Source organism: Vipera ursinii (assembly GCF_947247035.1).
Source record: "Vipera ursinii genome assembly, chromosome: 2".
Classification (NCBI taxonomy): domain Eukaryota; kingdom Metazoa; phylum Chordata; class Lepidosauria; order Squamata; family Viperidae; genus Vipera; species Vipera ursinii.
The window spans coordinates 71356612-71371085 of NC_139513.1; the positions used below are offsets into that span (position 1 = coordinate 71356612).

At 40.4% G+C, this 14474-nt stretch overlaps 1 protein-coding gene across 1 annotated transcript in view; it reads right to left on the reverse strand.

Moving 5' to 3' along the window:
- Positions 1–14474, reverse strand: part of SEMA3F (semaphorin 3F) — a 166510-nt gene that overhangs the window by 16349 nt on the left and 135687 nt on the right. Inside the window, exons 8-12 of the mRNA XM_083356151.1 lie at positions 12217–12336; positions 5232–5371; positions 4578–4692; positions 2236–2305; positions 987–1131 (exon numbers count right to left, since the gene is read on the reverse strand). Of these exons, the coding sequence (XP_083212277.1) occupies positions 987–1131; positions 2236–2305; positions 4578–4692; positions 5232–5371; positions 12217–12336 (590 nt within the window). The remainder of the gene's footprint in view (positions 1–986; positions 1132–2235; positions 2306–4577; positions 4693–5231; positions 5372–12216; positions 12337–14474) is intronic.

The window sequence follows — 14474 nt, forward strand, 5'->3', positions numbered from 1 at the left end:
GAATCCCATCTGAAGCAGCTGCTCAGCTGTGGAAGCCAAACCCAGCCTGCTCTCTGGGTTTTCTGGAAGCCTCCCCATATATAACAAAGACCTGCTTTCCCCCCCCCCCACCCCACACCGTCCCTGGGGGGTTGTATAAGTAAAAGAGACTGGAAAACCACACTCTTTGAGCCAATGAAATGTAACAATGAATTCTCCTTACTTTGGGATATTTTGCCAACAAAGAAAAGATGCCAGTTAAATGAGAGACCACCAATCTAGAGAGGAAATGCTAATCAGACTCACACGTGGTGGCCAAATGTCGAGCACTGAAACAGATGAGCTGTGTGGCACCAAAGGACATGATATAAAAGAGGCTGGGGAAGCACCGGGAAGGGAATGCAGTGAGAGTCAGAGAATCCCAGCATGCGGGCAGAAGGGGAACCAGAAGAGAAGGAGAAACTGGGCTGCCGAAGCAGGAAAATCAGCTTAAGACACTTTCCAAAAGGGAATATCATCGGTAATGTCTTTCACTGCAACTGTGAAAAATGCAGAGAGGGGAAGAGCTTAGTCAGCACCCAGGACTTTCTAGCTTGCACAACTATGGAGTATTTCTCTGGGGTTTTACTTAAACATCTTCTTTATTAGCCCTGGTATTTAAAATCCTTTAGCTAGAGGTCCCAAAGATCATGTCTTTTTTTAAACAAAGCTCTTTCTCCTATAAATGATTTTCATTTTAAACCTTGACATCACAAAGGAATTCTATTAATGTAAGTGTGCACACAAATGACTCCTAAATTTTGCATTGGTGCACACTCTGTCTTACACAAACTTCAGTCCCTAAATACTTGCTAATGTATATATTCAAAGGGCAAATGGTCATAAATAAAACGGGTGTTCTTAGGAGAACCTATGGGAACCTATATTTTCATCAGGAAGAGGGATCAACACCCCAAGGCCAGCATTCTGAGAGAAGGATCCTGCTGGAGATCTAACCCCATGCTTACGGTGCCTGGACGGGGATAAGGCATTTTGCCTGTGTATGGCATCCACTGATAGTTGGGACCTTCCTTGTGGGCAAACGGTCCATTGAAGACCATGCGGATGTCAGCCATGGAGTAGACACACACGGCAGAACCCTTAAACACAGACCTGTGTAAAGAGAGACAAACAACAATTCCACATTTATCTCAGACATTAATAATCTCTTTCATGTAAAATGCTGGCTATCATCTGTATCTCCCCCCCCCCCCCTGCCCTTCACTGTTTCAGTGGGGGAACATTTTTCTTCATTCATCTTTGGTTGCTGGCAAACTCTTGGAACTCCTTTAAACCTCTGATCGCATGTGCAATGATTTAAAGTCCCAAGAAGCCAGGATTAGCAAAAGGTTGGGGTAGGGAATAACAGAGTTGGAAGGGAACTCGGAGGCCTTCTAGTCCAACCTCCTGCTCAAGCAGGAAACCCTATACCATTCAGACATATGGTTGTCCAATTTCTTCTTAAAAACCTCCAATGTTGGAGCATTCACAACATGGGGAGGCAAGCTGTTCCACTGGTTAATTGTTCTAACGGTCAGGATTTTTCTCCTTAGTTCTAGGTTGCTTCTCTCCTTGGTTAGTTTCCATCCATTGCTTCTTTTCCTGCCCTCTGGTGCTTTGGAGAATAGGTTGACCCCTTCTTTTTTGTAGCAACCCTTTAGATATTGGAACACTGCTATCAGTGTTAGAGAGACAAAGCAAAGGTGGGATTTGGGGCCAGTCTCAAATACCTGTTTTGGAGTTATCTTGCTTTGTTCTCAACAAGATAACATTCCAGTATCAGTCATTACGGTTAGAAGCGTGGAGGAAAACGGCATTAGCTGCTGCTACTGCTTGCTGATCTAAAGAAAGACATGATCTTTCCTTGATCCTTCTGAGCAAAAATGTATCTTGGGAAGGAAGAGGAACCACCACCTGCCTTCCTCCAAGTTATGACCAAGTCATCAGCTACAGTTGTTAGGGTGCAGTTTGTGTGAAAACCCTACATTTGGCAGCCAATACGTCTGGGCTGTGTTCCAGCTCTGCCACAAAATTCTACAGCAACCCCACCTTCATTCCACACCCTCCTCGGTTCAGCAGGGAGCAGATGACCAGTATTCACAGAATGGGGTCAATGGCATCTGCTTTTACCATCATTTTGATTTCAAGTTAAGCCCGGGGACTTTGCTCAAGAAGGCGAAAAGATAGACTATTATGAGTACCGGACGAAGCACTCACCCAGAGGCTGCAAAAACGGCATAAATGATGGGATTCTTCACATCCTGGGTCTGCTGGATGAAGACATCCTCTTGAAGAGAAAGGAGATAGTCAATCACACAGCGCAACTGATTGTCCTGATGATTCAGCAGCAGATAATCAAAGGAATCTGAGGTTAACCCAGATATATTAGGAAAGCTTTCTTGACTGATATCCTGGCTTTTTTTGTGGAGCTACCTATCTTTGCTGTGTGTGGAAGTGTTATTAAATCAAATCCACGGTAGCTTAAGAGAAACAGATTTGGGGCTTTGCATTCCCTGTTTGTTCTGTATATAATTCTGCCATACAAAGTGGTACAAATAGTTAGGAAACTCACTGTCTTGGGCAAAACAAGCTACCCCAGGTCAACCCAGCACAGCACCATGGGGGGGCGGGGCTTTATACAGAGTTGTAGTGGATCAGAAGAAACCTGAGTCTACTGGATGATGACAGAGGTTAAATCAAATTCCATTAATCAGTTACAAAGTACTCTCCAACTAATCCACAATTACATCTAATGAGCATCAAATAAATCCTTTTTTATCATGCTGGATTAGAAAAAAAATGTTTAAAATACAAGAAATGATCATTCGACCTGGACTGTCTAAAACCACACTCTTTCCCCCCCCCCTGTTTTTGCATGTTTCAGCAGATTTTCAATCATGCTCAACTTTCAGTTTTCATTTAACCTCTCATTTCGATTCCAAATGGGAATCAAAAATGTCCCTGTACAGGAAAGTATGCAGATGTTGCTTCTAATTCAGCCTCAGATGCTGATCGAAGAGATCCTTCCGGTAAGCAGGCAGGAACCCTGCCAAGAGATTCCAGAAGGACCTAGGGAATGAAGACTGCCAGTGAACCGTCTGGTAATAATTTTGAGGAAGTGAGGCGAAGCAAGCATAAGGAAGGCCCAATGCTAACTTGTGCCCTGGCAGGAGAGAATCCATCAAAGGCTTCTGATGATGCTAAAAGCTGCGATGGGATTTCTCCCCGAATGACCAAACAGCCATTTGTTTAGCAGGTGTTGAAAGGAAGCTGACAAGCAGCCTGCTAAGCGATTGCGGCTGCCTTTCTAGCAAATGGGATCCCCAACATTAATCACACCCGTCCTGGAGCCCCTCCTCTTCGCTTTGCCCCCAAACACAATATCTATCAGGAGGTTAAGCAAGGCTCCCTGCTTTGAATGATCTTCTATTATCTCAGAGCTGGCCCTGATCTTCAAATGTGGTAACTCAAACCTTCTTTTTCCCCTCTCACCCTTCCTTTTTTAGCAAGCGCTGCAAGCTAGTCAATGTAATACAAAGAAACAAATTGTGATGGGACAATCCAAAATGAATCTGACCCATCTGTTTAGAATCAGGTTTTGCTACAGTGCTGCTTATTATATCAAAGGAGATCCTTTAAGAAAAGGCCTATTTTAAGACAAAGGTCCTGTTTCCTACCATAGCCATCTAAACTGCAAACTCCCCAAAGCCTGCAGGCAGGACACAAGGACAGTGGCACACAGATTTGCTTTGAGAAAAATGACCTCTTTTTTTCTTTTTTCTTTTTTGCAAAGCATTTCATTCATGGTTGACAAATCACACATTTCAAAAAATCCTGCCAAAAGTCATTGCTGCTACTATTTCTTATCTCCCCTTTTTTTGACCTTCAATCTTAACCATCAAAGCAATTAAAATTGCCTTTTAATATTGAGTCTTTCCAAATATTGGTTTAGTTTTCCTGGATTTAGGCAAATATTCATGGCTTCAGTTACCCAAAGGGATGTACCTGCTGTCTCTTCAAGCCATTCTAGTTTTTTAAAAAAAATCATTCAAATGATATGACCTACTCAATGAACTTCTGGGATACTATGCATGTAAGGCAGACTTCTCCAGCTTGATACCTTGGAGTAACCTGAAGTAGCTCCACCATCCATAATCCTCATGGACGGCAGAGGTGAAATATTATCAGATATCCTGAAGATGAACTTCAGTACAGTTTTCTTGCTTTTCCACCTTAAGCATACACAATTTAAAAAAAATCTTAGCTCTGTACTCTGACAGAAAATTACCCTCATTTTTATTTAGAATTTTGGGGAAAAGGTTTTTCATTTTAAATGAGAACTATGCAAACATATTTTTCCAGAGATATCAGCACAGTCTACAGAGCAGATCCAATCTATTGGCTGCCACTGGGAAATCTATCTGAGCTTTGCAGACTAGGCCATCTCTTAAATTGCTTAGGGCTTCAATGACTCTCTTATGTATTCCCTCATCTCTTTCCATTCACCCCCCCCCCACCCCCCGCCACTGCCATGCAATCCCTGCCATGAATATACATACGGAGTTCATCGAAGTGTGTTTCAATTCCATCAGGCCCTGGGACAGAACAGATGAGTCGTGCCTTTAGGAATGTGCTCCATTTATTTACTAAGCAGCAATGGCCTCCATCGTCATTCTATACCAAAGAAGAGTGAGATTTAGGCTGAAATTCTATCTCGGTCTTGGAATTTCACTGGTTAAGGGTGGGCCTGTAGCTCTCTCACACTCAGCAAAACTCACTTCACCAGGTTGTTGGCATAATGAACAACAGAAAAGTACTTATATGTTCTGTCTAGGATATAAATGTTGTGATTTTTTTTAAAGAAAGCCACACATACTATAGTTTACAGCTGCAACCTAATCATGCTGGAATCAATAGGTTATATTTAGGCTTGCCCTTAAACTGAAATATTTGACTTTTTTAAAAAAAAACAAAGTTCCCACAAGGGAAAACTTTGGGAGTGAGAGAGATGACTGTATGGGACTGGACAGATATTCTAGCTATAGAACAATGTACCAAAGTATGATAAGAGGTGTAATAACAATGAGAGCAGAGGAGGTTTTTACCTTTTGAAAAGGATGGATGAGGGAATATAGAAATGTTTAGGATTATTATTATTTTTTTGTACGGGAAACTCTCAACATCATCCAGTCTGGGGTTTTTTCTGCACTCACCAAGCAAATACGTCCAATGCGGGAGTAGACAACTGGGCTCTGTGGAGAATCGGTGGATTTTTCTCGGAAGAAAAAATACAATTTGTCATCATTTTTTTCAGCACTGTCTGGGATGAGCTTTGCATGGACAAATGCTGGATCTGCAGAGGAGAATAAAAGCAAGACAATCACTAGGAAAAAAGAATTGGAGAAATATTCCTCCCAGTTTCCAGAAATCTATAGCAGTGGTACCCAAACAGACCCCTCTAAATAGCAGTAGCAGTAGCACTTAGACTTATATACCACTTCACAGTGCTTTACAGCCCTCCCTAAGCAGTTCATAGAATCAGCCTATTGCCCTCAACAATCTGGGTCCTCATTTTACCAACCTCGGAAGGATGGAAGGCTGAGTCAACCGTGAGCTGCTGAGAATCGAACTGCCGAACTGCTGGCAGCCAGCAGTCAGCAAAAGTAGCCTGCAGAACTGCATTCTAACCACTGCATCACCACAGCTTTAACGCTTCCGTTCGGCCTTCATATATTTCTACACATTGTTTTCAAATGTTAATTTGAAGGGGGAAATAATGAAATACTGTATATGGCTGGAGCCTAATACCGGTAGCTACAATTTTGCCACAAACTGTAAGTTCTCCCTCTGGAACTCAGAGGTCAAATGTGATCCTCAGCATATCCTTTAAGAAAATGTGGTCCTTGCACACCAAAATCTAGAGAATGCAAGTGCAACAAAATCTGTACAATTCCCCAGCAGCATTTTGGTGTCAGGATTCACCCACTGAAAAAGGGAACATCTTCCATTTTCTTTTTGTACTCCAAATCTGCTGTAGTTAAGGCTTGAACTTAGCTTATTGTTCCAGAATACAAAGCACTGCCAAGTTAACTGGCTCGAAACTCTATCAACTGGCATTTTTTCCTAGCATATTATAATGGAACATATTGCTTGTTCTGTTAATTGCAGCTATTTGCCTCACATTTTCTGTAGCCTCGTCTGGGACACGATTCTTTTATCTGAAATTAAATTCTCAGTTGAAAAATGATCTAGACTGAAAGAAGGTTGTTGCATGCCAAAAGTTGGGTCTCGCTTGAAATTAGCTTGAAACATCTGTGCTCATATACCAGAAACCTGATCTGAATTTTTTTCTTTTAGTGCTGTCCAGTCAGCATTGTATTCCTGGTGACTGCCTGGACCAATCTCTGCAATTTTCTTGGCAAGGTTTTCCTAAAGTGGTTTGTCACTGTCTCCTTCCTAGGGCTGAGAGAAAGTGACTGGCCCAAGCTCATCCAGCTGGCTTTGTGCTAGAACTCATTGTCTTCCGGTTTCTCACCTGATGTCTTTACTACTACACCAAACTGGCTCTTAATCTGAATCTTTGCCGCCCCAAAAGCTAGAATGTAAATTATCTGGTCAAAGAATTAGAAGCAATTTTAATAACGCAACTACAGCAAGATTCACCAGCACTAGTTTATATTTTCATTCTCAAAGTGCATGCTCAAACTAATCTTATTTTTTTTTGATATGTGAAGTAATTTGGTGAATTTTCTGGATCCTAAGAGAATATTGGAATTTTAATTGAGTAAAAAAAGAGCACTTTAAATGTGTTGCTTTTGTTTTCACTGCAAAATTTAGGACTACTAAATCTAACAAAATTGGTTTGGGTGCGACAAACCAGTTGTTATTGGTTTGCCAATAACAACTAAGTTAGCATCTAAGAAGTCATATACTTTACCGGGTTTTTTCAGTAATAAAATGAATAAAATTCAGATTCCATAAAGTGACTTATAGAAAGATTAAAACACATAGTATAGAAACACTTGCAAAAATAAAAATCAACTATGCATTCAAGCAATAAATTAACTAAATACAGTATTTAGCCTATTTTCAGGGACCAGTATAGGCCAGGCATCTTTGTACGTCCTTATGTCTTCAGTTTGTCCAACCTACCTCAGCTCATGCACATTAGACCCAGTTTGGTGTAGAGGTTAAGACATCAGGCTAGAAAGCTGGAGACTGTGAGTTCAAGTCTCAGCTTAGCCACAACATCTGTGGGCCAGTGACTCTTTCTCAGTCCAACTCACCTCAGAGGGGTTGTTGTTGTGGGGAAAACTGGAGGAGGAAGGGATATATTTATACCCCTCCTATATAAATGCTGAATCAAGCCAAGGTGAACCTTTTCCCTACATTTTGGGTTTTTTTACAGTGGCCTTTGGGTATTCATAAGCAGGAGATGGAGATATGTCAGTCTCCTGCTTTGGCTCTCTTGCAATTTGAAGCATGTCACACCGAAACCAGAGTCTTGAAGACAAATGGATCAATAGATCTGTATTCCTTGAATGTATCAGATCTCTTTTTAAACTCATTGACGTTAGTGACCACAACCATAACTTGTGGTAATGGATTCATAGCTTAATTACATGCTGTGAAAAGAGTCAGCTTTTTCTTAAAGGAAAATATTTGAAGCCCCTGGTCATTTTGATTGCCCTCTTCTGCATTTTTTTCAGTTTTGTTATAATCTTTTTCAAATGTGGCCACCAGAATTGTACACAACATTGTAGATGCGGATGTGCCACAGATTTGTATAAGAACATTGCTATGCTGATAGTATGATTTTTAATCCCTGTCTTACTGACCTCTGACATGCAATTTGCTTTAAAGTTTTACCTCTGTAAATTAATTATTGTTTAAATGTTTTACACTTCAAAAAGTTTTTTAAAATTTCTTCAGGCAATATTTCATACCCCAGCCCCACCATTCTCCCTCCCCCCAAAAAAAACCTCAACTATTTTTGGAAAGAATTCCACACCCCTTGCTGTTTGTTGCACTGAAGCCCTCTCCTGGGATGTGTTGATAGTTGTACTCAAGGCAAGTCTTTATCTCAGCCAACAGAAAAAAAGATGTTGACACAGTATTCAGTGAGCTAAGTAGCTATTCACCACAGCTCTGAGGAAAACGTAGCAAGCAGTATGATTAACTAGGCTATAGTCCACGGTGGTGGTGTTCTGAATTCTGTTCCTTGTATTATCCCATTTGTAATGTAAAATGAGGAAATGAAGAATTCTTTTATTTACACAGCAGTGCTTGAAAAGAGTGAACAGGAATGCATGCGTAATACTAGATAAACGTGCTGAGGCAGTGTTTCTCAAAATTTAGGAACAAAGCCATTCCAAACTTGTTAGTTCTGTGTTCCCTTATCTAAATAGAAACCACACTCAGTGCTTTATTTCTTGCAAAAGCTTATTTTCTCTTCAGCTTCTATAGACACATCCTGTGCATGAGCGTATAAAAGAAGGTGTCCACGGTAGTTCAATTGCTTGCACAGGATGGTTAAGAAAAGAGACAAAGCTTCTTTTCAGACAATATACTGTATCATAGTACTTCATGGAATGGTTTGGGCTACATTCAGGAAAACAATAACTTAGAAGATTAAGAATTTATTTGGACATAGCCTATGTTTTTGGCTCTGTGTGTGTGTGTCAACAGAATGTTGCTATGAGTAAGTCGATCAACCCTGCAGGTCCTTTTATGGCCAACAGTTTTCAGTTGATGACAACCAAAGTTGGGCTATTGTTGTGCCAAACTCTGAAATCTTCTATATTGTTAAACTTCTTTTCATCAGGGTTCCTGCCATACTGCAAAGGTCATTTCCATCAATACCATTCCGAAACCCTCACTAAACAACGAAACACCTTTTGCACCTTCACAAAGAGTTCATTAGGTTCTGTTCAGTTGTGACTTCACTGTAGCCACATATACTGTATGCTACCCTGTTTCATTTAGTAAAATATAAAAATGCCCTGCCTGGCAATAGGCTTTGCTTCCATCACACCATGCATGCATTTAGGTTATTTATAGATTCTGTTTGCAGATTGTCTAAGTCAACATTTTCATTTTGGCTAATTGTCAGCAAGTGTAATATGATCTTAATTAAATCAATATAACACTCTGAAACTATATTTTTGTTAAAATTTCCCCAGCAAAATTAGATTTCCACGAGATGTTTGTTAACATCACTTTTTACTGTAAGTTTAGTTTATGATATGTTTTGATCAGTTCATGACTTTTAGAGCTGGAAATATTTCATTAAAATATTAAAATATCTACCACCAAGCAGTGGTAAATTACTTCATAAAAAACTCTGCAGGTATATTTGAAGGTGGCGTACACTAAAATCATTTTTCATATTACATCTAAAATTCTTCCTGCCTGTGGGCCTGCTCTGAATTTACCAATGCCAAAAACTGGTGCCTTAAAATATTTGTCTGCATCTTTGCTAAACTGTCACAGTGTACAAGTCCACAGTCCAATACTTTTACCAGAATCAAGTAAAAACTTTATTGACAACTATAGAATTGATAACTATAGTTATCAACTCTACAGAGACTATAGAATTGATAACTGTAACATAAGAACAGTCTAGGACTTGTGTGTACTACAGAGTTAAAAGATGGTAAGGGGAAAAGCTATAAAACTGCTATAAAAGTGTAAACTTAAAAAAAGCTATTAGTTAACTTAAATTAAAATTTAGCTAAAATTCAACAGATGAATAAAATATAATAAGATAATAAACTGTGCTATCTAAAAAAAACTACAAGAAAAAAAGCTACTGCAATAGAATTTGCAATGCTGAATAACTACAGATTAGAGATAGCAACGTAACACTCAGGCATGTGTTGACCAGGACTGGTTCTAGTCAGCAGTCCAATACCTAGGAAGTTTTGCAGGTAGCTGGGTAGAACTTGGTAACAGTATATATTATGTAGGAATCAGAAAGTAGCCTGAAATCTGTATGGCCTGGCAATCTAGCCAGTAGTGGATGTCTGTAATATAGGCAGACGAAGATGTGTTCAGGCGGTTTCACTTGCCCGGCACTGCATTGGCAGAAATACACTTCCTATATCTTCTTTTGAATACAGCCCAGTGGAGAACATTGCAGTGAGCATACCAAGTCCACTCATTTCTTTTTCTTATTGAAGACATGGAATATTTTGTAAATCCAAACTGAATAACCACAATTTCTACCAAACATTCCTTTGTATGAGACTCTGCCATAAGATTTATGTTGCTGCAAGAACACCTGTCCACTTTCAGAAACTTCTAAGAATTTCTAGAAGGCTTGCAATTTGGAGAAGTTTGGCAATTTCTTTAGAACATCAGTATTAATAATTGTCAAGCATGTGGTCGCCCATGTAATCCAACCGATAGCTCTCTTCAAGTTACTAAAATGATATTCCTTTAAATATGATACTCAACCTCAGTTTACTCAGCTGCTTGTGCTGTTCCTTAACAGCTGGAGTTGCAAACAACAGGAGGCTAAGATCTTTTCTTATTGGCCCCCATTCCATGATGCATGCTGGACAAGATGCGGCGAGGGATTAAATGCTCTGGATCAGTCATCAAAAATGACAAGAATACAAATCTGCCCTTTACCATCAACTTTGTAGGGAGGAATAATGCCAGAAACAGCCTGCTTTTGAATTAACAGAAGAGGAAATATGTCACAGGCATGGAAGCAAACAAAGGGGCCCTCCAGCTGATAATAGTTGTATTCCTCCCCAGCTGGCTAAACAAAATTATATAAAGGTCAGTTGTCACTTGGTACAGTTATGTCACCTTCAGCGATCTGATATTGCTAAGCGTAAACAAATGAGCATTTGCAGATTACTGCAGCCTGCTCTACATGGGGCTGCCCTTGAAGATTACCCAGAGGCTACAACTGATCCAAAGTATGGCAGCCTGGCCAGTGACGGATGTGGCGTGGTATGTCCATGTAACACTGCTGCTCCACAAGCTATGTTGTTTGCCTCTGGGATTTCTGGTGAATTCCAGGGACTGATTATCACCTATGAAGCCTGCATCTTTGCGGAACTACCTAACTTCTCTTGTTTCTACCCATCTCCTAAGATTATGCAGACACCTTGCAAGGTTTCCTCTATTTGTTCACCCATTTGGACCTTCTCTGCCACAGTGTCTGTCCCCTGCAATAGTATCCCTCCAGAGAGCCATTTGGTTCCCACCCTAAAGATGTTCCAAAATCTTTTTAAGGTTTTGCTGTTCTCCCCGGCCTTGGGAATCTCTTTCGGTTGCTTTTTGTTCATTTTTTTCTTCTTCTAGACCCATATCATTTGGTGTTTTTTAAAAAATATTTTACTGCTTTTACTTTTAAAAATGCAAGCCATCCAGAGTTGTTTGGCATCGAGCAACATCAAATCAACAAGTATATATTCCTCAAACACTGTGTTTTTCAAACCACCACCCCCCATGAGGCATTTCAGATCTTTTGATGTTACAAGCATGGGGAAAAAAGAAAGAACTCTATTCCATTTTCTTGAACATTGATAGACAACATGAGCAAAGGACAGAAAGAACAGAAAGGAGGAATCAATGTATTATGAAGATTGAAAAAGAAATGTGTGCATCTTATGAAAGAGGATATAGCAGAAAGATATGGAGAGTGTCATGGGAATGGAAATATAATTTAAAAGACCCACAGAGCACCAAGAAGGAAGTTTGGATCCAAAGAGCTTAATGAAGATTCATAGCTGAGTTAGGAGCAGGCTATATATGTCTAAATAAAAGAAACCAATCAGAGAAAGCTGATTTGACTTGACACGATACCATATACTTTGAAGAAATCAAATCTTGGAGTGTCATATACCACGTTGTGCATTGACAGAAGGGATTTAAAAATAAGGAAGGACATAGCTGGGTATTCCTACAAGCATAATGATAGCAAATTAGTGTATCGGTGTGCCAATTGGTATTTCTTTCTTGAAGGAACATGCAATTAAAAAGTGAGTGTAGGAACCCTTCAACTCTGCACAGACAATGTTTCTGCTGCTTTCAGACAGAAAAAAAAATATTTTTAAGAAATCAATTTCAGCACCAGTTCTCTTTCCCACAGTGTGGCACGTACACTGGACTCACTTGTCGAACACACTATCCTTTTCTGTCCTCCCTCACAAACTCTGTTGTGTTATGCCCCTCACTTACCGTTGAGCCAACGGGAGTTGTATTGGTCAGTTCTCATGGCGGTCTGCTTGCCCAAAGTGCGGAATATGGCGGCATCTGTGCCCATGAAGTCAATGTAGACACCAGCATAGAGTTCTTCATCTGTGAGCAAGAGGCAAAAATAGGGGGAGGGGGAGGAAGAGAACACAATTGTTCTGTTCTAAGGAATGCCTTATAGAATTTCTTGCCATGACTGTATTGCCACGCTGGCAGAGTGTCCTGGAAAAAGTCGCCCAACACAACTTTTGTGTTGAGGGCATTAGGCTAGAAAAGTTAAGCTATATGATAATAAATGGCCCTCTTTCCTATGCTAGGAACAAAGCAAGTGTACTCTACTCAGCTAGGATTCCCATTTACTCATTCCACTGATTTGCTGAATGAAAGAGATGTCTACAAACAGAAGAGAGCACTGTCTGGATATTTCGTAATATTTCTATGAACAGAGTAGAAGAAGACTGGAAAGGACCTTCCCCCTGACCGTTTTCCCCACCGTACACAACAATTGTGGGATTATTCCCTGGCCCATCTCAGAAAACAGAAAGGGGAACCTTTAGTGATGACTTTGGTGTTTTATATAATGTCAAGGGAAGAAGAAACTGAATCCAAAATTTATTTTTTTCCTGAATGGGGCCAGCTATAACAATACTGAAGTGTACTGACAACTGTATTGTCACAGTTTTGCCTTTAGTCACAAGAACTGCTGCTCAGGTTAGTGCTTCAATAGGCAACCTAAATTTTAAATACCGTACATACAGCTAGTAGTAGACGGGACTGCGTAGTTTGTACCTCAAAAGGGAGCAATATTGTGCAGAAAGATATGGGAAAGAGGAAGAGTGAAGTACACAGATTTCCCTATTTTTTCCTAGTTCCCAGGCCCTGTCCTAAGCTGCCTGTAAAGATAAGCCCACTGAATCTCTATATTCTGAAGGTCAGCTTATTTCAAACCTAGAAGTCTTTTAAATATTTCATAATGACCCCGAGGCCAAGCTCTTAGCTTCTGCCAAATTTTAAAGAGCCACTAGGAAAAGAAAGGCAGGAAGGCGGCCAGGTCTTGTTCTACTAAACCCTCACCTCTACATAAAGATTTAAAATAATCTTTCAGGGGCAAAAAGCAAACATCTTTTTGTTTGGCAGTTTTGTTAAGCAAATATGCAAATAAAGCATGTGCGCCTGGGACATGGGGCTTTTCTGCTGATGCTACTGCTCCAAAGCTCATAACAGAGGACTTCATAATGAACCAAATGGTACTAGCAAGGCTGTTCATCAGGCCCTGATGCATTGGCATAAGGGTACAACTCTTCCTTTTCCCAAACTGGGGTCACAGCTGCTGCCAAATTAATTTTAAACTTTAGGGCTTGTCCTGTAAATGGATACTGTTGCCTGGACAAAATCAGAGGCTGGCAGGCCACATCAAGGGGCTGTGAGATTTGTTTGAAGCAAGAACTCTGGCCAGTCCTGGAACTGACTGGGCAGGGGGAGGCGGTTGGGGGGTAGTGGAGAGATACAGTGCAGCTGTTGTGCCACTAGTTAGTCTGGGATAAGCAGGACAATGATACCATTCCTAATGATCTCCCTGCTGTGAGCTTATGTAACTCCAGCTCTCCTCCTAAGGAAAAAGTCTGTGGAACTGGCATTCCCACATAAGAGATGGAGAAGCCATCTGGGAAAGGGAGACACCGCATTAGCCAAAGTTCAGAGAAGGTCCAGGCTTGGAATTGATCTGCAGGTGCATAAAGCAGAAAGGTCTGCATGAGGATAAAAACCAGTAAGACATGTTTCTCCCCTTTTCTTTCATATGGCCAAGCACACAGTTTGTTGATTATCAAAAGACGAAGGCAAGAAGATTAAAACTGCAGGAGGAAATTATGGCAGCTCTGCATGATCAGTGGAATTAATATGGAGTCAGCATCCTGATGGGATACCTTTAAAGCCCTATATTGCTTGGGTCCAGAATATTTAATAAAACATCTCCCAGGTGCCCTGAGATCAGGAGCATATACATTTAGTAAATAATAATGATATTTATCTCAATGCTTGCTGAATTCTCTGAGAAGTCAACCTCATCCAGTGGCAATCTCTGTTTCCAGCCCTGTTCTTTGGAATATAGTTTTTGCAGTGTTGAAGGGCCTAAGGTCTTTATTACTTTTTACAAAGTTTGTTCATACTCTCTTATAAAATGAACTTTTAAGCTTTGTTCATTTTAATTATTAGTTCTTTTCTTTGTTTTTCTTTGCTATCTT